At 41.3% G+C, this 26,220-nt stretch overlaps 1 protein-coding gene across 2 annotated transcripts; it reads right to left on the bottom strand.

The window, feature by feature from the left end:
- Positions 1-1,348: 1,348 nt before the first annotated feature.
- slc25a25b (solute carrier family 25 member 25b) lies at positions 1,349-20,847 on the bottom strand (the record flags this gene model as incomplete). 2 transcript variants are annotated; one of them, XM_080527912.1, is made up of 11 exons in its annotated part: positions 1,349-1,935; positions 2,779-2,929; positions 3,503-3,670; positions 5,659-5,766; positions 5,976-6,128; positions 6,856-7,014; positions 7,245-7,356; positions 9,103-9,138; positions 10,080-10,167; positions 12,796-12,922; positions 20,482-20,847. In XM_080527912.1, 11 exons carry the CDS (start codon positions 20,845-20,847, stop codon positions 1,751-1,753), a joined length of 1,653 nt encoding a protein of 550 aa, XP_080384038.1. In that variant the 3' UTR covers positions 1,349-1,750. The 2 variants fall into 2 exon arrangements, with proteins under 2 accessions (XP_080384038.1, XP_080384039.1); XM_080527913.1 differs by lacking the exon at positions 9,103-9,138.
- Between the last annotated feature and the right edge of the window lie 5,373 nt (positions 20,848-26,220).

Below are 26,220 nucleotides of genomic sequence, written 5' to 3'. Positions count from 1 at the left end.
TGAAAGGCCCAATCCATAATCACTGCAATTCAATAGGCTACTCACCATCTTGAGTTGTGGCCAAGGTAAACATCCCATCTTTAACCAAAGCCACTCCATATACAGAGTTGCAACTACAGTTACTGGAGGACAGGAAAAACATATTCTGATTCACTAACTTTTGTTTCAATCTTTTAATGGCTGCCACTTTTGGACATTTTGACACAACTTGGCCAGAACAAGGACAGCCCTCCTGTTTTGTTATATGATTATGCAATGTTTACCTTCCACAACTCAAGCAGGTACATGTCCTTTCAAGTTGCAGTGTTCACAGATTGGGCCTTTAATCTTATTTATTATAAACAAAACACTACATAATGATACCAATTCATCATTTGATTTCAGCAACATTGTTTTATTTCCATTGAAGTGTATTCAAGTTTAGATAAGCAGATTAAAGTGCATGTGTTAACCGTTTACACATCTACTGTTTTTCGAAGCGCATTCAGTGGAAGCTGGCTGGTGCAGTTTGCTCATTGTATTGGTCGTACAAAGGAGCAGAACCAGTCTACACTGACCATATCAGAATGTCAATTTAGAATCAGAACTTCTCAGAAATGTCTACTGTGACATAGCCAACCACATATAGCTGGATCTTAAGAAGCCTAATCTACTTGTCGTCAAGCTTTAATAGGATCTCGAACCTAATGCAAGGCAACTTGAAAATACAACACATTCTGCACACAAACAGACCTTGATCAGCAGGTCATCTGCTACATTGCCTCTATAAAATAAAAATAAAAATACAATATTCACAGTTGGTCTACTGAATATGTTACTGAATATATATTCTTTGGGTGCTTCCTGTATGGACCACATTTAAATAAATATCTGGTTACATTGTACAAAAATATATTAGCATCACATACACATTGATTTCGAGACCAATTGGACATTAAGACACTGTGGGCATCCAACATGTTAATTTGAAATCAGTAGTTAAACATCCTCATTAAGTCATACAATGAGAAAGGAGAAGGCATGATATGGAGTTGGAGTAGTAATATATGCTGCAAAATAGAAAGAAATAATTTGCCAAATAAATAATGGAAACCAATGAAACAAGAGTTGAAAGTGAGTTGAGCAAACATTTGCACTCTCATTATACTGATAACAGCTAATTTAACAGCTGATTGAGGAGGATAAACAAATAAATTGAGAATTCTAGATGTCTATATGAAAAGCCCTTGAAAAATTAGCAATACTGTCACCTACAGATGATTAGCAATACTTTGTGGTGAACGTTCATTCACTTGACCTGCACCACCTTCTGTCATTGACAAACAAATGCAGATTCTTGGTCCCTAAATCAAGCATTAGCAGATACTTGAACATCAAACAGGTTGGAGGATTCAGGGGTACAACTTCAAACAGGTTGGAGAATACAGGGGAGCATCTGTATTTATTAAATAATTCCTTAAATAATGACAACTAAGATCACATGTATGAGATCCCCTCCCCCCATCAAACCAGTGTCCGTCTCTACACATCTTTCGCTTCTTTTTAGTGTCCTTAGTGTTGTCTCTCTTTTTCCTGCATCTGTCCAAAAAAGAGGAAGAAAAAACCTTCCGTCTGCTGATTCATCTTTTGAGGTCGTGACCTCTACGGCTTGGAGAACTCCTCACGCAGTTATTTTTAAAAATCAAAATATAACCAAATAACCCTTTGGAGTTATTTGGTGGGGAGGCCACCCCTGGTTGCCGTCTCCTCCTCACCGTGACTGCACTCCCAGGGTCATTTTAATGTTCTCATAGACCACGTAGCTGATGCTAACAGCTGGAATCACCTTCATAAAGTTGGGGGTCAGACCCCGGTAGAGACCCGTTGCACCCTCTGTCCTCCAGATGTGTCTGAAGAGACCAGTCATGGTCATCTGGGGTCCACCCTCCTGTGTGGCTAAGAGGCAAGATGGGGGCAGCAGTGATGTGATTAGGCAATAAATCACAGTAAGTGTTATGTTTTAATGTATCTCACTGTTGTTAATTCAATATGTCAATCTTTTAATTGCATCTGTCCTTAATCAAATGAAACTATTAACTCATTTAGTGCTGAGGATGAATAAAGTCACCCAAAATGTCAACATTTGGTGCCAATTAGAGTTAGAGTGCCACGGGTGACTTTATTCACCAAATACCCATACATTATGATGCTTCATTTTGTAGCTGATTGAAGTATTGTTGCTAGGTAAACACCACACGTGGCACTCTAGGTGGTGAGTGTTCTGGAATTCTTTGGCCGATAGGCTGGGTTGCACCAACATGGTTTAACTTTTAAACTGGATTCAATCATGGTTTATCTACTAATCCTGTTGCACCAAACTATAAACCTAGCTTAAACCTAGTTAAAAATGTCATCCTGGTTTAAATCTAAACCTTTGGTTAGTGAGTTAAAAAGGTATGAACATAAAAATACAATGAGTAGAACCACCCGAACATAGAAAAAACACTATGGGAGCTGATCAATAATAGCTAGTTGCATTCTCTACTTTACTTTCCACGAGGAGTTCATGAATCTGGTGGAAGAGATAACTCACCATCACTCTACTTCACCAAATTTGACTAATTAAAATGCCCTGTCCAGGATTTAAAAAACGCAGAACCCGGTAGTTGGGTGCTAAACAGTAGTAGATGGGGCCAGTGATCCCCAACATAATGTGAAATACTTTGAGCACCGGAAAAGTCACATTATAATTAGTAGCAGAAGTGTGAAAAATAAGAGTAGTGTGGATGGGTATCTCACCTTGCGCCTGCATACGGGTCCTGACCAGGGCCAATGGGTAGCTGGCCAGTTGGCCACAGGTGCTGGAAGTGGTGCCACAGGCCAGCAACACAAACACTCCGGGGTCTGCGCTGTCTGTGGCGTACCGCTGCAACCACCAGTTCTTCAGAGTCTGGGAGAGGGAGGAGTGAGGAGTAAGAGGGGTAGACCAAGCGGTTAGAACAAGACAGAGAATGTGTTTGGTAGTTAGTGGCATAATATTGTTTGAGTTAGAACAGTGTTTTTTTTGCCAAGATAACACCTGTCAGTTTTAAGGGCAACAGTGTCCTATTACTAGCAAACAAGGACAGTTGTTTTCTCCACTTTTGGCTAAGCCACACAGCTTGTATTCCACACGGCCAAGCATGTCACAACATTTTAAAAGTTTGTTTTGTCTCTACTGTTTATCTGAACGGTTATAGGTCAAGCATTTAATGTGTTAAATAATTGAGTGGTTTTTAAAGATTCTCAATAATTTGCTTACTATTATATCATTCAATTACTGTCAGAGCTTATTCTAAACAGTTATCAATTCAGTTCAGCATTCTTTTGTTTTCTTGTCTCTTTTAAAGAGTGGGGAGGGCAGATTTGGCATGGTCTGCCACTCTCGTAAATTCACAATTAACTGAAGTAGAATGTGAGCTCCCAATGGTTTCCGGAAACTCGCTGCAGGACATTCAAGGTGAGGACACACACGGACACGCACCTCATACACAGCCAGGTCAATGCCAGCATAGGGAATGATGCCCAACATGTTGGGAATATAGCCCTTGTAGAAAGCAGCCATGCCCTCCTTCCGGAAAATGTGTTTGGCGCAGTCAGCAATTCCTGAGTACTGACCCGTCTTTCTCAGGGCTAGTCGGGTCTTCAGAACCTGTAGAAGAGATGCAAAAAAAACAACAAGGATAAGATATTTCTATTTGGGGCCAATGTCATGGCTTAGTGGTAACGCACGCGACAACTATATATGTTCTCCTTCGGGCCCGGGTTCAACTACTGGGTCCAGCAGTCTGCTCTATCTTCCCCTAACTTACTACTGTCATGATAATTGTCAATAAAGGAGTAAAAATACTCCTCTAATGGAGTCACTTGACCTGGGATCATAAAATAGTGTACTTGTATTTCAAACATTTCTAATCCCATACTTTTTACAGAGTGTTCGGTTACCTGGTCCTTCAACTTTAAGGCAGTTGCACCTCTAATGTGATCAATTAGAAGTGTTTTAAGTATTGTGGTTGTCTTGGGCCATGAGTAAACCATCTCAGCAACAGCTTTGAACAAAAACATTAGTAAAATATCCTGAAAGATTCCAATAAAAAATATGAAACGAAGTATGTTTAGAATGATGTTAATATACTTTTATAGTTATTATTTTAATATTTACATATTACCCAGCATTCCTGTCTCAAATTTAACTTTTTGTTAACAGTAACACTTACAGCTTGTTTATTTATTTGATTCAATGCTCATTTTGAGGTTGGATTATGTACACTGCTCAAATAAATTAAGGGAACACTTCAAGGATATGCCTCCCCAGACCATCACTAACACGCCAAACTGGTCATGCTGGATGATGTTGCAGGCAGCATAACGTTCACCACGGCATCTCCAGACTCTTTCACGTCCGTCAGGTGCTCAGTGTGAACCTGCTCTCATCTGTGAGAGAACGGGGCGCCGATTGCGAAGCTGCCAATTGTGGTGTTCTCTGGTCAATGCCAATCGAGCTGCACGGTGCTTGGCTGTGAGCACAAGTTCCACTAGGAACTAGTGAGTAGCCCGCTGGAGGTCATTTTGTAGGGCTCTGGCAGTGCTCCTCCTATTCCTCATCACACAAAGGAGCAGATACGGATCCTGCTGCTGGGTTGTTGCCCTTCTACGGCCCTGTTCAGCTCTCCTCATGTAATGGCCCGTCTCCCAGTATCTCCTCTACGCTCTTGAGACTGTGCTGGAAGACACAGCAAACCTTGTTGCGACAGCACGTATGGATGTGCCATCCTGGAGGAGCTGGACTACCTGTGCAACCTGAATGGGCTGCAGGTGAAATTGCAGGTGAAATTGATTGACAATCGTTTACGCTTCCTAACTGGACAGATCGATATCCCAGAAGTTTAATTTAGTTGGTGTTATACTGTGATGATTAAGCGTTCCCTTAATTTTGTTGAGCGGTGTATTAACAGTGCTATTCTTCAGTTGTGTATAGTTCGATTCCTACTATCCCTCAATTATGTGTATTAAGTTGCAAACTATAACTGCAAATAATATGTAGGACCAAGATAAGGTATGCCATTCAGCCGTACGTACAAGTCAGAAGCCTATGGGCCTCCTTGCTTGGCAGTTGACCTGCTGCAAGAGTCACCTGCTGCAAGAGACCTACTGCAAGAGTCACATGGTTACATGTCATGTCCCCCTCATCATGACTTCATGCATTAATAAAGGTTGATTCATAAAATGATCAAATTAATAAAAAACATAAATAACAATGCATTTTCTATCTAATTGAACTGCGCATTTTTTGTATACACAAATACGGTAGTAACACATTATTAACACACGTTTAATATACTTCGCTTTGTATATGACTAAGAATAATAATAGCTAAATATATATTGAGGGGACAATTTAACATATTTCAACTATACTAAATATGCTAAAAACCTACACAATTTTGTAGCATGTTAAATACAACTTCAGCTGGGTCATTTTAGTATTCTTTAATATACTTAAGTATATTTAAACTCAACTATACTAGAAATATAACACTAAAAATACACTTTAAAAAATACATTCTTATTTATCACTTGGGAATGGAGTGCATACAGCACAAAGAGAGCCATGGAGAGCTAGGTGGGGGGCTGTACTCGCCTCCATGGGGTAAATGCTGCTCTGGGCAATAACTCCGGCCAAGGATCCTGCCACCAGCCTCTCCAAGATGCCCAGGGTCTCCTGGTTACTTCCAATCAACCTTTTGATCTGCCAAAAAAAACAGAAAAAAATAGTAAGTAACAGTGCAACCGTATACAGTATCCCCCATATTTTTTGGGGGTGGGAGGTGCAAAAGTTATCAGCAAAATTCTCAATTGAAAAGACGAAGGAGTACCAGCTCTGGTGGGGGCCCCGTTTTGCCAAAATAAGAGCAAAGAAAACTCTGAGGCCTTGTTCCATTGGCTGCTGTTGTTTACCTGCTCATAAGCCATGAATTTGATGGCGGTTTCTGGGCCGATCTTGATAACGTTGATTCCGTTTCCTCGCCATAGCGACATCATGCCCCCCTCCCGAATCATCTGGGTGAAGCCTGCCGCGATGCGCATGCTATTGTTACAGGAGGCGTGGACCTGCGCACACAAAAGATAGAAATGATTATTCAAATGTCGTCAGTTTACATTCTTCAGTCAAATGTATAGCAGCTGAGCGGTCAAGAGGGTGCTTATTAGGGATGGGAATTGATAAGATGTTATTAATACAGATTCAATTATCAAGAGTTTGACATCATGACGCATACGTTTTTGCAATGCGCAACTGTCAGCACATGAGCAAAATATGCCGGCATCGATAAGAGGAATCGATAACCTTGGAGGTATACGATGCCGATGCATCGAACAATTTGGAACCGGTTCTCAACCTTAGTGTTTATACAATGTAGTTTGTATCATAACCAATCTCAATTACACACACACATTATTATCTTGCATTGTCCTCTTTTACCCAATCACCAATCGACATGTTCAAAGAATTATGGATGTGCTCCAAATGTGACCAAAATTATTTACATGAATTTTGCCAGCTAATCTGCCATGTCATCCATGGACAACTCTTCTGTTGCAATTGCATATGTTAGCGGATATGGTTATGCAATTGGCCCTCTAATGGTCTTTTTTCATTCCAATATTCACTTTGAAGTGAGCTAAGATCAGTCTGGTAAATTACTTTTTATTGCGATGACTGATGGATAGATGATTGACTTACTTAGACAAATGTATTTGTTCTAAGTTGCTTTGGTTAAAGGTGTTTGCTAAAATGCTAAAAATGTAAATGATCTTGTGTAGTGAGACACACTCTTACCTGCATGAGCACTTTGCACCTGTCCAAAGGTGCTGTGCAAGTTCTAGAGACTGCGCCGGCTCCACCTCCAGCCACTAGGTGTCGCCACCACATCCCTGTTATCTTCTCCTCCGCTGTGAACTCGTCTGGTACCAACAGACTATCCCCAACATCAAAGATCTGAGTGAAAGAAAGTGACAGATAAGATCTATGGCGGTTTTCCCCAGACCTTAAAAAAAAATTGGCCCCCTCAAAATAGGTATTTCCTTTCTTCTGTCAATAGTACCGGTAGGTGGTTCTAAAGCTTTCAATGGTCTTGGTACAGTGACATCAAATGTTAAGTCCCATACAGCCCACGAAGCATTGTTCAGAGAATAGCACCATTTTGTTTTTTTCTGACTATGCCTTACCGTTGAGTGTTTCCAGTACAGGATGATCTCAGGAATGTTATCGGCAGGGTGCAATAGGTGGTAGTCTCTCCACTCATTCCAGTCAATGGTCATCGTGCCATTCTTGTCCATGCTATTGAAAGAGGACACAAAAAACACCACTGAGTTAAGCTTTTTTTTTTTTTTTACTTTTTTCTTGTGTCAGATCATGAGTGGGTTTGGGAATTGAGGCTGTTCACACATCCACAACATTTGAAGAATAAATGTATTGTTTCCCTTTTCCCAGTTAAAGAATGATGTGGGGATTTCACATTCAACCATCAGAGCATCGTCGCTAAAGTGAATTGTCTAAAATGGTGTGCTCTCAAAATAATGTTGCATTTTGGAATTTCAAAGTTCACGGTTCAAAGTTTCTTTGTCCCCTAGGGGAAATTCGTTTTTCAGCCAGGTTCACACAGACAGAATACAAAGACAACATCACAACAACATCAACACAACAATCAATATAATAAAATCGCAGAGCTAATTCAGATAAATGGAAATTCATACCAGTACAAAAAGTGCAAGTGTGGAAAGAGTGTAGGGGGAATACAAGAATGCGGCCAAAGTGCTATTTGCCATTAAGCATATTAATAGTACTAGGGATAAAGGAAACAATGACACACTCTTTTAGTCCTCCTAGCAGGAGTCCTGAAACGACGCCCAGAGGGCAAAGCTCAAACTCCCTCTGGAGTGAATGGTCCTGGCAGACCAATAGTTTTAGCTCTCCTAAGGACCTGCCTGTTATAAATGTCCAAAAGCCTGGCCTGACTACCCCCAGAGATTCTACTGGCCACTTTAACAAGACCTCCAAGTCTGTTCTTATTGGATAGATTTAGGTTATCAAACCATGCAGCAATACAACATGTTAGAACAGATTCAATGAAACTTCATCTCAGTAGAAATGTTAAGAGTTAATTTTTCTCAGGGAAAAAAAGGGCTTTGCTGGACCTTTTCTTCTGTGGAGTCAACATGGTTCTGTGGAGTCAACATTCGAAACACAGTTTGTTGTCAAAAACAATACCCAAATATGTATAGCTATCCACTGGGTCAATGTCAACACGTTTAATAACAGTTGGCAGTGGGCTAGGTGGTGACTTTCTGAAATCAACGTACATGTCTTTCGTTTTTGACAGATTTAGATGGAGGAAAGACTCATCACACCAAGACACAAAGTCATCCACCACTGGCCCATGATCCTGAAGGAGGCTAACAATAACGGAATTATCAGCAAACTTTAAGATGTGTCTATTCTCATACAGTACAATACACTCAATAGTGTACAAGATGTAAAGAAGGGGGAAGAGACAGCAACCTCTGGGCTTCGTTCCCTCCTTGCACAATTTCTTGTGTGCTAAATAAATAAATAAAAATAAAACCTTGTGGGGAACCGGTGTAGAGCCGATTGGAGAGAGCTCCGTTAACTCTCACACACTGTGACCGTTAAAAAGTCCATTATCCAACCAATCAGGTTAGGATCGAGTTCAAAATGACAGAAGAGCCTCTCTGCAAGTAGGAAAGGCTGGATGGTATTGAATGCCGAAGAGAAATCAATAAATACGATTCTGGCATGAGTCTTGGGGCCCTCCAAATGCTGGTACAGAGAGTTTAATAGTGTAACAAAAGCATCCTCCACACCTCTACCAGGCCTGTATTGAAATTGTAACAGATCCAGCAGTTCCTCGACCTGCATTAAAACCTCATTCTGAGAATGAAGCTTCTCAAATTTGAGAGGTTTGGTCTTTAGAAAAGAAAAAAGAAATGTACACAAACGTGAATACGATGTGTTGCCAAAGGAGGGAACAGGCCAGGCAGGAAGACGGAGAAGATCAGTACTTACCACATGATGGGGTCCCAGATATGGCCCCTCCTTATTCTGAGATACGCAAGAGAGACGAGAAAAGATAGAGAAGCACAGGGGAGTGGGGGGGTGGACATACAGACTCAGTTAGAGTGAGGGGACACTGGAGATGACGACATGCTTTAACACAAGTTGAACTCGTGAAGTAAGTAGTTTTCTAAATGGACGGTAAAGAAATCCCACTAATGTTTTTTAGTTCCATATAGATGTAACATCTGTTTCCTTCTTCTTCTTTTTTCTTTTTTTTAAACTAAGCAATATAATCTCATCTGAGAAAAAAATAACCCTAGGTTTACAGTTTATACTTTAGTAAATCATTGTGGTTTCTGTCTCTGTAATATGCCAAAGAAGTTGTTAAAACTGCTTCCTTTTAACACCTAAAGGTGAAGCCATGACAGGTATTAGACAGGAAGCTTCGTCCGTGACTAAAGTGCACTTTCCAAGCAGCGCTAGGACACTTAAGGAAACACCAACACCAAGATGGAATGTTCTGGTGGACTCTGTTTTACTGGTGGACTCTGTTTAACTGGTCGACCCGGGCATGTAACCATGTTGTTAACTCACTAACTGCCAAAGAATTCCGGAACACTCACCACCTAGAGTGCCAGGTATTTTATGTGGTATTTACCTAGCAACAATACTTTGGCTATCATTTTTACTTTATTCACCCGTGGCACTAAATGAGTTGAATGGATGGATGACAGACTGACCAGTCGAGACCTGATCGCCCAGGAGATGAGGGACAGCGAGCAGGAAAGCAGGAAAGACATGAGGCATGAGGGAGTGTTAATGAAAATGTAAGGTAGAGAAAAGAAGAGCCTAGTAAGAATGTCAGACATCACATGTAGGACAAACGCAGGACACATGTAGGACACGGTTTGACAAAGACACATATTGAGACAATCACTGCTTGGTGGAGGTGGTGGAGTCTGTCAGGCCCTTTCCAACAGCCTCACCTTTTAAGGATCTTCTCGGCCTGCTGCTCTGAGATGTTCACTCCCAGATCTCGAAGAGACTGCATGATTTCTTGCGAGTCGATGCGACCTGTGGAACACATCAAAGCCCTTGTAACAATACTGTAACTGAACAGGGTTCTCCCCAGGATTTTTTCAACAGCGTGGCGCTGGACTGCATTATCAAAACCTGACTCTCGTTTATTCATGGCAAAATGCCCAAAAAATACAGCTAAAATGATGAATTGACAGAGGAACAGCATAACACTTCTGCTTTAGTTTCTAGTTTTTAGTTTTAGTTTTTAACAATGATGTAGTTGTTGATCAAAGATAGTTGCTCTATGATTACTATTATTTGGGGAGATCCATGCTGAGTATTCGGTCAACATTTCATTGTGAACAGTATATAAAGACACTAATTAAGACAAGTTAGACAGTTCTTGTGGCAGGTATACATGCCCAAATCCTAGCACCCCCTCCATCATGTGGGACTATGTATAAAAATGGTTGTCATTTCTAAATGGTGAAACCAATGAGAAAAAATAAAATCCAAACTGTTGGGAGTATAGAGCTAAAAGAAGACAAAATGTGACAGCGTCTGATTAATAGGTCCCCATCTCGGCCATTTTGAAACCTCGCAATCGAGCCAAACAAGTATTGTTGTGAAAAAATGTGTTTTCCGGTTTTTGGCATAGGACGACAAACGAAGCGATGAAGAACCCACTCGATATCATATCCAACAGTTTTACATTCACTAAATACCTACATTTAGTTAGCAAAGTCGGGTGGGGGGTATTATTCGTTTTAGTGTGACAGTGTGTGTAGCCACGCCCACCCCAGCTGTATGTAAGGATCCACCTGCGTTTGTTTACAAGTTTACAAGATGGATGCTGAACCTCTCGCTAATGCTATCAACTGAATTTCAAAAGCAGGCAGAAATATCGACAGTGGGCAATTAATGAACTCCTTCATATTGGACTATACATAACGGGAACTCCGAACTCTGAATCTGACCATGACAGATGACAACGGAATGTCAGACATTGATCTCCACATCAGTTCACTATTCTTGGGACAGTCGTCTGCACAGACCTTCTGCTGTGTTCTTGGGTAAGTTTTAGTGAGTTACATGTGTTGTTTACTAGGATTTTGCGTTGTTTACTTAGGATAGCCAAACAGTTATTAGTTGTTTTGTGAGTAAGGTAGCATCAGCCCCGTTGTTAGCATCAGTTATCAGACACCACTAATGAGATGGTGGGAGGAAGAAATACGTTGTCAAAGATAAAACATAATGAATAAATACATTTGTTGCAGACCTACTAAACATGCAACATAGTGTAATATGTGTCATGCACCATTTTAGTGTGTTTGTGTGTGTGTACCAGCTAGCCAAACAAGTGTTAGCTTGTTAGCTAGCTAGCTAGCTTTGTTAGAGATGTAATAGATTATAGAAAAAGTAAATGCTTTTGTAATGAACGCTAATGTTATGTGGAATCAAAAATAATGATTCATTCATTGATATGTAGATTTGCTGTAGAATAATACTGTGAATTGAAATGATTTCACTAGCCTACTCCTTACAGTACACTGAGTCTATGGAAAACCTATACTAGAGAAGAGTCCACACCTCTAACCTGAAATGTGTGTTACAGAGAATGAGGAGGTGAGAGGTTCTGAGAGATGACACCCTGATGAGTCACCAGCACTTCAGGTATTTGTCATTGTCATTGTATGCAATTCTATTTTATGAAGATAGTAGTAGGCTATTTTGTAAAAGTGGTGTTGGTCACAGTGGGCAATCATTTTAAATGTACTGTCTTCTTTTTTTATTACAGCTTTGATGCCCAGATGGGATGGGAAGGAACTACACCGAAGTCCCACTAGATGCTTTATGGACTATAATGATAAATGCATACACACAGACACAACATTATACTTTTTTACCATTATATTATTGTATTGCTCAATTGTATCTTGCCAAATTTTTTCCATTGCCATGAATTTTACTGTTGTACTTGTAATGGGACGTAATAAACTTTTGGCACACATGGCAATAAAATGATGATGAATCATGAATCTTGAATTATTATTATTATTATTAGTATTATTATTTAGCTATTTAAACATGTCAGCCCTGCAATTTTGCTTCCTGAGGGTTAGTTGACAACCCCACTGACAGATGACAGGTAGATAATGACAGGTAGTGTAATGGGGGAGTGGTTGTCTTGAGGGTGTGGTTGTCTTGAGGGAGTGATTAGGGTGGAGTTAACCAGCTATTGTTCCCACTCATTACCTCTGTGAAAAACGTCTCTGAAGAAGTTTGAGGCTAGATATCTCAGTACTGTGGTTCAGGGGGTATCACCATTAAACTATCCATGACTTCTTCAACTTGTTTCAGATTTCAATGTATGACACATCATTTTAAAGCTTACAATCTACCCTTTCATAATCTGGAAAAAACAGAAAAAAGATTTTGCCCTAGTTGAGGACTTTTTAACCATGCCCTGTCACAAATGCTTCCTCTTTACGATACTTATGGATGACACTGTAATTAATCTTGGTTTAATGTGAAACATAAACAGAGATGATATGAATAATTAGATCTAGACTACGATTGATTTAAAACTAGGATTAAGGTTTTGTGCACCATGGATTAATAGTTAAACCTTTACTTAATCCAGTTGAACAGTTAATCCACATTGGTGCAATCCACCCTCACCGTCATTCTTCTTGTCAAGGCTCTTGAAGACGAGGCGGAGCTTCTTCTCGTGGTCCCTCAGGTAGTGAACAAACTCCTCAAAGTCCAACTGGCCATCCAGGTCCTTGTCTCCGGCTTTCACGATTTTCTGTGAGGAGAATTAAGGGATAAACATTTAAGCATTTCGATATGAATTTAAATACAAGGGAAAGATGAGGTTAGTTGAGGCCACAACTGTGGATAAGAATCAGGGACGTGCACAGATTTATGGAAGGTGTGAGTGGTGTGTGTGAGAGACAGAGGGGTAGAAATAAAAAAATATGCACTAAAAGGATTTTGTTTGTAGATACATATCCCATGTTGACTGCAAGAGCCATTTTGGTCAATTACAGTATATGTCTGTCTAGTTGTGTCTGTTTTGGGCTGTCACCAATCACCACTAGAGAGCAGTCTCACTACAGTAGGTTATGGGTCAGGTCAGGTGTAAACAGGTAGTAGGCATGCATGGGTGACCAGAAGATTCTATATTTCACTGCTAATCACAAAATATGTAGCCTATGTGTTGTGCGTATTGTATGTGTACACTGTGTACGTACACACACACACACATACACCACATACACCACATACACCACATACACCACATACCACACCACATACCACACCACATACCACACCACATACCCAAGAGTGCCTTGACAGGTTTTTCTGGTTTGTAATGTGTGTTCCACCACATAAGTTAATTTTGCAGTCATAAGGGAGCTCGAATGTTTAGTATTGATCAAGGCTTTCCATTTGCCTTTGGAGGTTGCTATTGGTGTCTGTCAACATGAGGGGCAAAGAGACATCAATGAAAGTCAGGGAAGCCATTATGGGGCTGAAATATCAGAAAAGATATACTTTATCAGAAACGCCAAAACCTTAAACTTCAATAAAAGGAAAGAAAGCACTGCTGAGCTCAGAAATTACAACCAGCCTGTTTGGCCAAGGAAGATTTTACGGTGGATGACCGAAGATTGCTCACAATGATTAAGAAAAAAAACAACAACAACTGTCCCACAGATCAGTAACACACTCCAGGAGGTAGGTGTGGATGTGGATGTGTCAGAGACTACCATCCACAGAATGTCACCAGTCAAACTACAGAGACTACACTGCAAGATGCAAACCACTAGCCGTCCAAAAAGGATGGTCAGACTCAGGACTACACTGTATAACATCAGAATGCCTGACCTGAGTGAAATGAGTGAATTACTGGCAGGGCGCAACCAGTTTGGCAAGCCGATGTGATCCAGGTGTTAGCGGTAACACGTCAGACTATGCACGTAATATGCAGGGTTACATTTCAAGGCAAATCAAATTTACATATTTAGTAAGCATAGAATAGCTATCTTTGACCGCCAATGACAATGTGGTTAAAAACGACAGCGTTACAATTTTCCGCAGTGAATTCAGCGTTTTAGCCGAGTGGGATTTTGATAATGCATCCCAAACATGCAGGCAGAGGCTAAGTAATGGTAAGGAGAAACGTTGTCTTTGACATTTTGTTACATGATTGATGGACAGATTGCCTGTAGTACCTGCTGGAAGTCCTTGGGGGGCGCCACCATTATAAACACTGTGGTCCTCTTCGCAGTTGCACCTTGGCTCATGCCCTTATCGTTCCTGACAGAGGTCTCGGCAGTGCCTCCCTTGAAACCAGCTTTCTCTGCATTCTTTCCAGCAACTTCTGCCTCCCGCTCTTCCAGAGACTGTGTCCTTACGGGCTCACATTCTGTCCATTCCAAAACCCACTGGCACAGAGATTTCCACAAATTCTGCAGCATTCTCGTCCTGGAACTGATGCTTTTGGTGGATGCTGTGTGTGTCTGTTTGAATGTAAGAAGAGCAGGTACCCACACACACACACACTTTAAAAAAAATGGCACAAACTTGTGTGTGTGTGTCTGATGAGGTGAAACTGCTGAGCCAGCAGAAAGCAAGGAGGGCAGCTAAGGACAACCTCAGGCTGCAGAGAGAAAACGTCTTCCACGTCACCGCTTCAGCCCAAGGAGCTTTTTCTTCTGTGCACCGTTTTACCCCTTCGTCATCCTTCCTAAGGTGTCTCAGCACTTGTAGCCTACTGTAGACAACACACTTGTCGTAAGATCCCCAAAAAACACTTGAGTTGCTACTTCAGAGCAGTCAAATATGCAGGATGACTGACCTGATTATATTGACAAACTCTCAAAGCACTATCATTTTACTTTTGATAAACAATGATGCACCTACATTAAATACACTACACAAGATACGAGTAAGAGTTCAAAACTACCTGGATTGCATCCTTGCGGCATCTCGTCTACTGAAATACTGAGCAGTTTAAACTGAGGCAACAGCAGGAGGCAGACTGCGGGTTAGCCGGTTCAATATCAGCCGACAGAATGCAGTGGAAACGAAGCTCCTTAAACCTGCATCCTCACTGCAGCGCTGCACCAGCCTATCACGAGAGTCCACACTGACAGGTCTGAGTACCTCTGAGCTGGACTCCACAGCCAATCACAAGAGAGAATACAGCTAGGCAACTAATTCATCACTTTTACATCCTGAATTGAGGAGGCTGTGTGGGGGATGCAGGGCATTTCCCCTGTCTCTCATTCCCTCTGGGGAAAATCTGCTGACTGTTGCTTTTCCCTCCTTTCCCAAATCACCCCATCAGAATGTCAGTGTTGCCATAGCAACTGCATCCGGCATTGATTTTCAACCCACAAGTATTGCTCAGCAAAAGCTCCCTCCAGCTTACCTCTCTTTTGCCAACTTGCACTCTTTTCATATTCAGTCCTTTTCAAGAGACAATTGCTTTGCACATTACACCTGTTTTAAAATCGCTGCACTGGCTACCTGTTAGTTGTAGAATTGATTTCAAGATTCTTTTATTGGTTTACAAAGCACCAAATGGTCTCGCTCAGACTATGGCCGCATTCGTAAATTAGCTCTAAGAGTGCCGGAGCGTCCACGTGACTGCCTCTCGTCCAATCAAATTACTTGGTCCCTTTATGACGTTGAACCTAGTGTGCACTCCGGCGAATTTACGAACGCAGCCTATATGTCTGACATGGTTTTAACAATAAATCCCTCAGGTCCTCTGGTAGTAGGCTCTTGGTTGTTCCAAGGGTCTGGTCTAAGACCCATGGTGAGGCCGTTTTAGCTACTAGCCTACTTGAGGGTGGCAGAGAGGGTGAATATCTTTAAAAGAAAGCTTAAAACACACCTTTTTAGCCTGGCTTTTAGTGTATTTACTGTAGTACAGTAGTGTTTACTGTATATAACTTGTTTCTGTACAGACTGTTGAACATATTGTTTTGGTTTCCTTTAACATCCGTTTCCTATGCTCTGAGATAGTGAATATAAAAGTCAGCCAGATGATCATTGCAAAGTAGAGTCTGTGGGTGCAGATTCTCCTTCAACCAGTAGATATAGAGATGTCTGTTTGTATTACTTTCAACAAACTACTATACTCAATACTGTTCTGCTAAATATTACAGCTAGTTTTACTCATCAATGATATAGGACAGCTACTACATAGGCCCATGATAGACAAAATAAATTGGCCACAGCTGTTGTTCTGACCAGACTCTTATAATGACTGCAGCAAAGACGGCTAATTCTGATACAGTCCCTTCTCTTTAGTCAAAGCCTAGCCTTTTTAAATCTCATGTATAGTCTGGCTAATGTTTAGATGCAAGCCAACAATTGTAATGATGTTACTGGCAAGTTATTCTTCTCTCAATCTTTGAGTACCATTGAGAAAGATGGGGCATCCCTTACTGGAGGTTATAGGTAGCAGTGTATTTAAAGGTATCACAAGACATCGATGTGATGAAGGAATCAGTCCAAATCTTATTATTGTGAAGGTCCATGACCATCAGCTGTTTCCTGGGCTTACCGCTTCAATTGGATGAGAGTAGGTAGTTCAAGTAGGTAGTTCGAATTTCTTAGGAAATTCTTTACTTCACACAAAGTCACCATGAATTCCAAGCACATTGACACTGTCAGAATGCACACAAATGCAGGTTATACAGGAAATCCTACAAGAAACCCCTACAGTACTGCTGTAGGCAGTGACTGCTGTTACTCAGTGCTCTCAGGAGCACAGAGTGCACAGAGTTCATGTTGAGATAGCTGAAATGCACTGAATTAACTGAGGAACATGATAACGCTCTTATAGAACTTCCTGTTTCGAAATTCACCACAATTTAATTGGCGATCAAAGATGTTATCATTACTAAATACTGTATCAGTTTCATAGTGACGCAGCCAATTGGCACAGAGCCCATCTTACATTCTTTGGGGAGAACACTGGCCATAATTGTGACCATAGCTTGGCTTTAAACGCTTTACATAGGCACTTCCGATGTTATGCTGTATTTTCCGGGACTCTGAATCAGACTTCAAGTTGCTGAAAACAGTATTGCTTCCTGCACTCCAAGCTCACGACATGTGGCAGTCTCCCCTAAATGTCTCCCCTAATTATAGCTGGTATTGAAACTTTTCTGGAAAATATGAATCCCTAGTCCCAGCTGGCCCATGTGGTGATGCCATATCACTGGAGACCGCTAGACAAAGAAAGCACCACTGTAGCTAAGGATGGATGTGTATGCATTATGTGTTCAATGTTTTGAAGTGAGCTATGCATTTAGTCATCATAATATAATTCAAAATATAAAGAATTTGTATTATTAAGAAACAAAATATGAGACAAAAAAAAAGTGGAAAATAATAATAATAAAATACTTAGGCCACATCGCCATGCCCTTCTATATACCCCTAGACAACCACTACCGCCCACCCAAGCCCCCTTCTAAGCCAGGAAAACCCCTGTTTGCATGTCTATGGCCGATGAAGTGGGCTAGCTAGCGGATCTGTGCTGGACTTCTGGAACTTTACCTCATTGTTTGAGAGCAGTGGTGAAGTGACAATGGTAGGCTTCACGTGCCGATTCAAAGTCTGGCAAATGTCCACGACCACTAAGGACACAGGATTATACACCCCATTGCAACTCATTCACCCATTTCATTTCAGGGCGTTATCACATAACTGAAACTAAAAGACTTGAACGTTGGTATTATCATTGTTGGTGTTACTAACTAGCCAGCCAAGTTCATCAGCAGCTGGCTCCATGATATTCAATATCAAGTTAACCTGGGCCATAGCTATTCAATAATTGATATAGCTATGGTCCAATTACCATCATCATCACAAACCATGAGTGCTGGTTAGATATAGACAGATAGATACTTTATTGATCCGTGAGGGGAAATTAAGTTGTTATAGCAGCTCACAAACAGCAACAACAACAATTCATGATTACAGTAATAATTCGTGATTACAGTAATAATCACATCGTGTCACCTATCCATTTCCAAAATAAGTAGCTATCTATTTTTTGCGTTGGTTCTTACACTGGACTTCATGCACGTTGGGTTTCTATTATTGAAATAAGTCATGTTTTTTTTAAGTGACAAAAAGGCCTCTCTCTTCACTACATTTGTATATAATTGATTTTGGTGATATGGTGTACATGTATGGCCCTGTGACATTAGTTTGCTAGACGCTGTGTACCATGGGGCGCTGAGGTTTGTTACTAGGCTAACTCCAAAACCCTCACTCATCACTGTACCCTCTATATGAGAGCGGACTGGCCTTCCTTAGCTCTTCTGAGATTAATCTATAAATCTAGTACCTTTAAATTAGTTTAAAGAGGCTAAATATAGTAGGATGGAAAATGATGTGTGTGTGTGTGTGTGTGTGTGTGTGTGTGTGTGTGTGTGTGTGTGTGTGTGTGTGTGTGTGTGTGTGTGTGTGTGTGTGTGTGTGTGTGTGTAGGGAGTTGCACCTTTTTTCCCCAATCCTTTCTTGCTGCTCAATGTGTAAATGAATTTAATACATGTTTTAAACTGTAGTGCTTGTGTTTTATGATCTAGGCCTAAATGGGTTTTTTGTTGTTGTTGTTTTTACTTTGTGTGCTGCTATTTTGGCCAGGTCTCACTTATAAAAGAGATTATTAATCTCAATTAGACTAACCTGATCAAATAAATAAATTAAATGCAATAACCTCTGTCATCACTGGTTATGCTTACACTGCCTGCCTTCTCTCCCTCACAGGACCAGAGATCCCTAAGCCATCCTAGCCAATACACCACATAGCACCCCTGCCTGACATTACCAAATCCCATCCTCACCATGGGCAGTGGGCACTCCCATTACTGTCACAGCAATCACTCAGGACCCCATGCTGGGCCCTGGCATCAACCTGAATGGCTCCTTTCCATCTGGGGACAGATGTCATGGGGCGGGGACACGGGACAAGACACAAACTTAAAAATGGAGTCCCTTATTACACCAAGCAGCTAAATTAATTGAATTGTTTTCTCTTTCTCACACACAACATTGCCCTCTGACAGATCAGTCTCTGCTGATATACTTCATGTATTTAACAATAATAGGCTATTTTTAGGTGGACGACTTATAGACTTGCACATACTTGGTGCCATACCAACCACTCTAACCAAACACTTGCATGAACACAAGCGCAGATGTAATACAGTTAGAATCAAACAAGAACCAACATCACAGGTACATTAGTTAGTGAAAGACCAACAAAACAAATAAACATATTTACCCACATTGCCCTTGCAAACTGAAGGGAGAACATTTGCTACAGAATTGTGTGTAAGTGTGAATTTCTGTTCTTAGTGGTGCATTCTCATTTAACGTAATGTAGCTGTGATAATGTTCTTATTTGAACTGTTACATCTGCGCTTATGTTCATGTTTTTGTTGGAGTGGTATTTTTTTGATAGACAGAACTGTATAGTATAGGACAGACTGTAGACTACTACGGACTATACAGTATACTGAGTATAGGTCATGACAGTTGACTTATAATGTTAAGATTATGCAGCTGGCTACAGTATTTATTGCAGAATATTGTGTTTGTGTAACAAGTGAAAATTAAAGTATCTAGAAATAATCATGTAAAGACAGAAACGTAAATTTTCTTTGTCAAACTCATAGATTTTTGGTAGCTGTCTTTGCTAAACCCCAGAGTATATCTTTTTTAAATTATTTTTTAATACAGTTCATGCTTTTATTTGTATAATGGTTTCACCATTTAGGCCTACAAACAACACTTTTTATACAGTACAAAGTCTCCCTATTTACTTTTGGTGCCCTGAAATAGGGGGACTATGTATAAATAGTTGTTCTACATAATGAAACCAATATTTATACAAATACCTTCAAATAGGCCTAAAAGCTGGAAATCTGTACTTATCCTAACCACAATAGTAATAGTTTGATTTCAAATCCAAACCTTTGAAGTAACTAGCCAAAGGAAGAAAAACAATAATTCAGTGTAGTTTAGCAGTCAATCTTTCAACACGTTACAATAATCCCTCTACGGCTCTTTAAGTGGTTAACTTGTCTGAACTCCCTCACCCCCCCTCCCACCATTATGAACACAGTAACTAGAGTCCCAATTGGTGACTGAAGTAGGCCTACTTCTTTTTTTAGCCACTATGTACAGACAGAGTCAGTCTTTCAAGGCGTTAATCCTCTCAGATCTCGCTATTTAAATGTATTTAGCTTGTCTGAACAGAACACACTCGTCCTCATATCAATATAAACAAGGTAACTAACTACAGAGACATCTGTATCACTGACTCACCATAAGTTCCAGCTCGGTGCGGTGAACCCCCAGTCTCTTCAGCCCGATGGTCAGGTCGTTGACGCAGATGCCCCCGTCTCCGTTCACGTCCAACACCTGAAACAGCACCTTGAGTCGGTGGTCCTGCTCCGGGCCGCCACACAGGTCACACGGATACGACGACTCACACGAGCCACCGCTGTCCTTCTCCTTCCCTGGCGATGGACCCTCTGGGGTGGGAGGTGAGGAGGGGACAGATGAGGAGGATGAGCCCCCCCCGGCATTCCCGCCACCTGGGTCGGCCCCCCAGTGCGCCTCCTCCGGCCGGCACTGACAGAAGACCCCGCTCAGCAGAGGGGACACCGTGAACGACCCTCGCTGGTGCATCGATGTGGATCCAACGAGCCAACAATCCTCCAGCTGCTGTTAAAAGCCCACCCGAAACCAAGGGCACGTCACGTGCGTTCAGACTCAATCCAGCTAGTTAGGCTAGCTAAAGTATTAACACAAGCAACAACCAAACAAAGTCAGTATTTGTACGCTTTTGGTAGGCTATGACCTTTCGTGTTTTTAGTTTAATATCGTATATACAAGTATCCAAGTGTGGCCAATCATTACACTTGAATTCTTAGCTTGGTGGTTTACCAGCTAGCAGCCGGTATGTGTGTGCATCAAGCTAGCTAGGTCCCGCCGGCAGAGTCCAGAAAAGAAAATGATGAGGTGGATCAGATGGATGCTCAACCCGAGCAAAGGCACTACTAGAATGTACTAGTAAGGTTCGCCCTCTTCTGTTATAACACTAAAGTTCCTTCAGATGCCTCACTCTGTTGGTTGTTTCGGTGTCTTGTCCTGTTTTGGCAATAACCGGAGAAATAATCAACGTTTGAATCGGTGGTTTAGTGACAGCTGATGCAACAAAAAAAAGCCGGTATTCGGGAGGAGGCGCTTCCATGACCTATTCCGCCCACCAACATCCGGTTTATGTAAATTACAATATCTTTAAAAAAATAAAAGCCCTCGACTATCAAATCTGTAGAACTCTGCACAGCACACCTAGGGTTTCTTCAAAATAAAAGCGCCCACGTTAGTTAAACTTTGTTTAAGCATTTAGAAATAGTAAATATGGATACACGAACCACACATTTTATGAAACTATTATCTGGAAATAAACATTTAATCCTCTCAATGAATTATTTGTGTTTTAACCGATTGAGTATTACTGTTCTTTTAGGCTTCTCTACTCTGCACAGGGACAAAGACGATTGATGCAATTCTATATCAAACCCTGGGTAGAGGGGCTCAGTGAGAGTGGTGTGAAATGTGTACATGTGGGCCAGTGTGGGGGAAGGACAGAGTGCAGTCCAGATACACTCCTCCTCTGCTGGAGGGGGGTGCGGGTAGGAAGATTGGCATATCGTTGCATGTGCATGATGGTGTACCAATCACATGAGCATTGTAGTCTCCAGGATTTGTCATTGTATCCCAGCCTAGAGTCTTTATCCTGTCATTTTCTATTGATTCCCTAATAAGCCACTCCTATATTAGCAAAGGCCCCACTGCACCCTCTCTACACATGTCACCTTTCTGTTCTCCTCAGACAGAGAGAGGCATCTGAGTGCTGTGTTTGGGTCCAGTGAGAGCTCACAGGCTGATGTGGAAGACCATTCAAGAGAATGTTAGTTCACAAAAAGGACTCTGGCTTGCTACCTTTTTATATTTCAGTTCCCTGACAATATTGAGAAGTTCAATTTCACTTACAAAAAACCCACATGTAGTTAGCCTCTGCAGGGCAGAGTAGCTCATTTGAGTTTCCTAGACCTCACATGCTGTTTTCTATTAACGCGCCACTTGACACAATATGAAAACATGAGATTATTCGTTTGGCCAGAACTAATATATAATTTGCATATTTAACGCGGTAAGACCTCTACGGCTCCATAGTTACATGTATGTATTATTATTATTATTATTATTAAATTATTATTTAAATTATGTATGTAACCATGGGTGTGACATCACAGATGAATAGTGTTTCCAAACGTTCGATATTATTATCCAAAGATGTTCAATCGGTATGATTCTATCAGTAGGCTAAGTAGTTCTACTGTGTGCAGCCTGTGCAATCTCGGAATACATTGGTTTTGGTTAAGAAGATAATTGGTATAGAGACTGACTTGAATACTTCAGCGTTGTTGGTAAGTTATGTTTTACTCTCGATATTTCTGATAAACACATTAACAAGCAGATTACATATTACGAATCTTTATGAATTGTCTTGAATGATGCTGTTGCGTGGTAGCCTGCCCTACAGACGGACACTTGAGTCAAGTTGAATGTATGTTAATGAATTGTAAAGATACTTGCTGTTCATCAATACGGTGTATACAATGTTATGAGCTGCAAAAATACTATGCCTTGCGAACGGTGCATTTTAATTGTAGTCAAACACGTGTCATATAAAACAGGGTTTCTGAACTCCAGAGTAGAATAATTAAAATGAAAGACTGTGTGTGTGTGGGGGGGCGACAACGTAATCAGTATGACTTCCCAATGAGGCCTACTATTATTTCAACCAATTCGTCATTACGAATGCAAACACTACTTATACATTTTCTCTGTTCTGTATATGTACTGTTTTGCATTGAATGTAAAGATACTTTCTGTTCTCAGACACCATTATTGTATGTCAGACTTAGAAAACAGTAAGCCATTTGTGGACATAATGTGATGCCCTGCTTATTTTTTATTCAAGGATAACAGGAAAGATGTCGGCTCCAAATAAGTATCCCAAGAAAGCTTGGGGGCTTGATACGTTTGAGAGTTGGAAGGAGCCGGAAACATCTAATGAGAGAAGACAGAGACGTAAGCTGACAGTGAGTGTCATCATGCTGGATGATGAGAGAGGACAAGAACAGATACTGGATGAGAGAGGACAAGAACAGATACTGGATGAGAGAGGACAAGAACAGATACTGGATGAGAGAGGACAAGAACATTCAAGGATAACAGGAAAAATGTCGGCGCCAAAGAAGTATCCTTTGAAAGCTTGGGGGCTTGATACGTTTGACAAGAGAGAGAAAGAGGTGGAAACATCTATTGAGAGAAGACAGAGACGTAAGCTGACAGTGAGGGACATCATCCTGATGCAGATACTGGATGAGAGAGGACAAGAACAGATACTGGATGAGAGAGGACAAGAACAGATACTGGATGAGAGAGAACAAGAACAGATACTGGATGAGAGAGGACAAGAACAGCAACAACAACAAATCGCACTGGTGAAACAGTTGGAAGAGCAATCCAGGGCAAGACAAATGGAGGATGAGAAAAAGAAAACACAAGAGAAAGAGAGAGATGAAGAACAGAATGACATGGAGACACATAAGGGGAGTCCCATTCAGAAGAAAGACAAGAGCCTCCGTAGAAGAATATTCAACTTGGGTAACCAGAAGTGGAAGGAGCACAACCTCAAGAAGATGGAGAGGACCTTAAAGAGAGAGAAGGAGGAGGGGCACGAGATGTACTTCAACGGTAAGCCCAGACAATTACTGTAGCAATTTCTTTAAAAAAAGAAGTATTTTGTTAGATACAGTAGAGCTTAATGTTCTATTCTATTCTAAACGTAGTACCATATTGTCCTTTTCTCTGTCAGGCGCCATGGCTGGGGGCATGGGCTCCTTAGCCATACACACGCTGCGCACCCGTGCCCAGCGAGAGCAGGAGAAGAGGGAGGAGCTCGTAGAGGCGGAGAAGAAGAGACAGAAGACAGAGGAGCGCTGGAATAAGTTCCAGGAGAAAAAAGCCCAGGAGAAAAGTGCCAAGAGGCAGAAGGAGGTGGACCGCTATGAGAAGTGGGCTGGACAAGAACAGATACTGGATGAGAGAGGACAAGAACATCAGGGGAGTCCCATTCAGAAGAAAGAAAAGAGCCTCCGTAGAAGAATATTCAACTTGGGTAACCAGAAGTGGAAGGAGCACAACCTCAAGAAGATGGAGAGGACCTTAAAGAGAGAGAAGGAGGAGGGGCACAAGATGTACTTCAACGGTAAGCCCAGACAATTACTGTAGCAATTTCTTTAAAACAACAAGTCTTGGGGCGCTTAGGTGGCGTAGCGGGTTAAGCGTCGACCATGTAACCGCAGGGTCCCCGGCTCGAATCCGGCCGGGGACATATCCTGCATGTCATCCCTCCTCTCTCTCTCACCCATACTTCCTGTCTAAATCTTCACTATATCTGTCATATAAAAATGAAAAATATGAGTGGGACTGCCCCACTCAGAAAAAATAACTTTAAAAAAAAGAAGTATTTTGTTAGATACAGTAGAGCTTAATGTTCTATTCTATTCTAAACTTAGTACCATATTGTCCTTTTCTCTGTCAGGCGCCATGGCTGGGGGCATGGGCTCCTTAGCCATACACACGCTGCGCACCCGTGCCCAGCGAGAGCAGGAGAAGAGGGAGGAGCTCGTAGAGGCGGAGAAGAAGAGACAGAAGACAGAGGAGCGCTGGAATAAGTTCCAGGAGAAAAAAGCCCAGGAGAAAAGTGCCAAGAGGCAGAAGGAGGTGGACCGCTATGAGAAGTGGGCTGCCCACCATAAAGACCAGAGACTTGAATGGATGGCGCGTGGGATATATTTCACAGAGGACCTTCAGGAGGACCCAGAGGCGGCTTTGTTTCCAAAGCGGAAGATGACAATCTGGGAGAAAAGAAAGTTGAGGTGAGAAATAGTCCACACAGGGAAGACGAGGTAGTAGGATACACATTTCAAACAGGCATGTTCTTATTATTTTTTTTAATCAAATGTATGAAACAGAGTGTATGAAACAGAACTTTTTGAGGTATTCAGTGTGTGTAATGGCAAACCCTCTCTCACTTTCCTTTTTCTGTTATTTTTCTCAGATTGTCAGTTTTGGACTGAAGTTTGGACTGCCAGCATCTACACATTCTGATCTGTCATGTTTGTTTGTCATGTTTGTCTTCTTAAATTAAATTTAAAAATATTATTATTATCTTCTTCGTCCTCGTATGTTTTCCTTTTCCTCCTGCCGTCCCAAGATCCCTTTGTTTTTTTCCTCTCCAAATCCCTGAGACAACACCTCATACAGCTGTACCACCCCACTATACTGTACACTTCATACAAACAGGTTCTATTTTGTATCTAGTATCAAAACACTAGTATCACACACTACCCCATTAACCACACACTCACACACTACCTCATTAACCATAAACTCACACACTACCTCATTAACCACACACTCACACACTACCCCATTAACCACACACTCACACACTACCCCATTAACCACAAACTACCCCATTAACCACACACTCACACACTACCACATTAACCACACACTCACACACTACCCCATTAACCATAAACTCACACACTACCCCATTAACCATAAACTCACACACTACCCCATTAACCACACACTCACACACTACCTCATTAACCACACACTCACACACTACCCCATTAACCACACACTCACACACTACCCCATTAACCATAAACTCACACACTACCCCATTAACCATAAACTCACACACTACCCCATTGGGTGCTAACTGTAATAAAAAATGTCATTAATCTCTCATTCCTGTTTTTGTTTTGTTTTTATCACAATGCTGGCAAACACTTACACAGACTGAAATTAAACTCTGCATTATGCTTCCTATACAGTCTTTTATTAAAGGGGCAATCTGGTATTCAAACAACAACAACAACAACAACAACAACAACAACAACAACA

Source organism: Nansenia antarctica, assembly GCF_963989245.1.
Source record: "Nansenia antarctica genome assembly, chromosome: 4".
Lineage (NCBI taxonomy): Eukaryota > Metazoa > Chordata > Actinopteri > Argentiniformes > Microstomatidae > Nansenia > Nansenia antarctica.
Note: the sequence above shows the minus strand (reverse complement) of the source record. Positions and strands in the feature narration are given on the sequence as shown.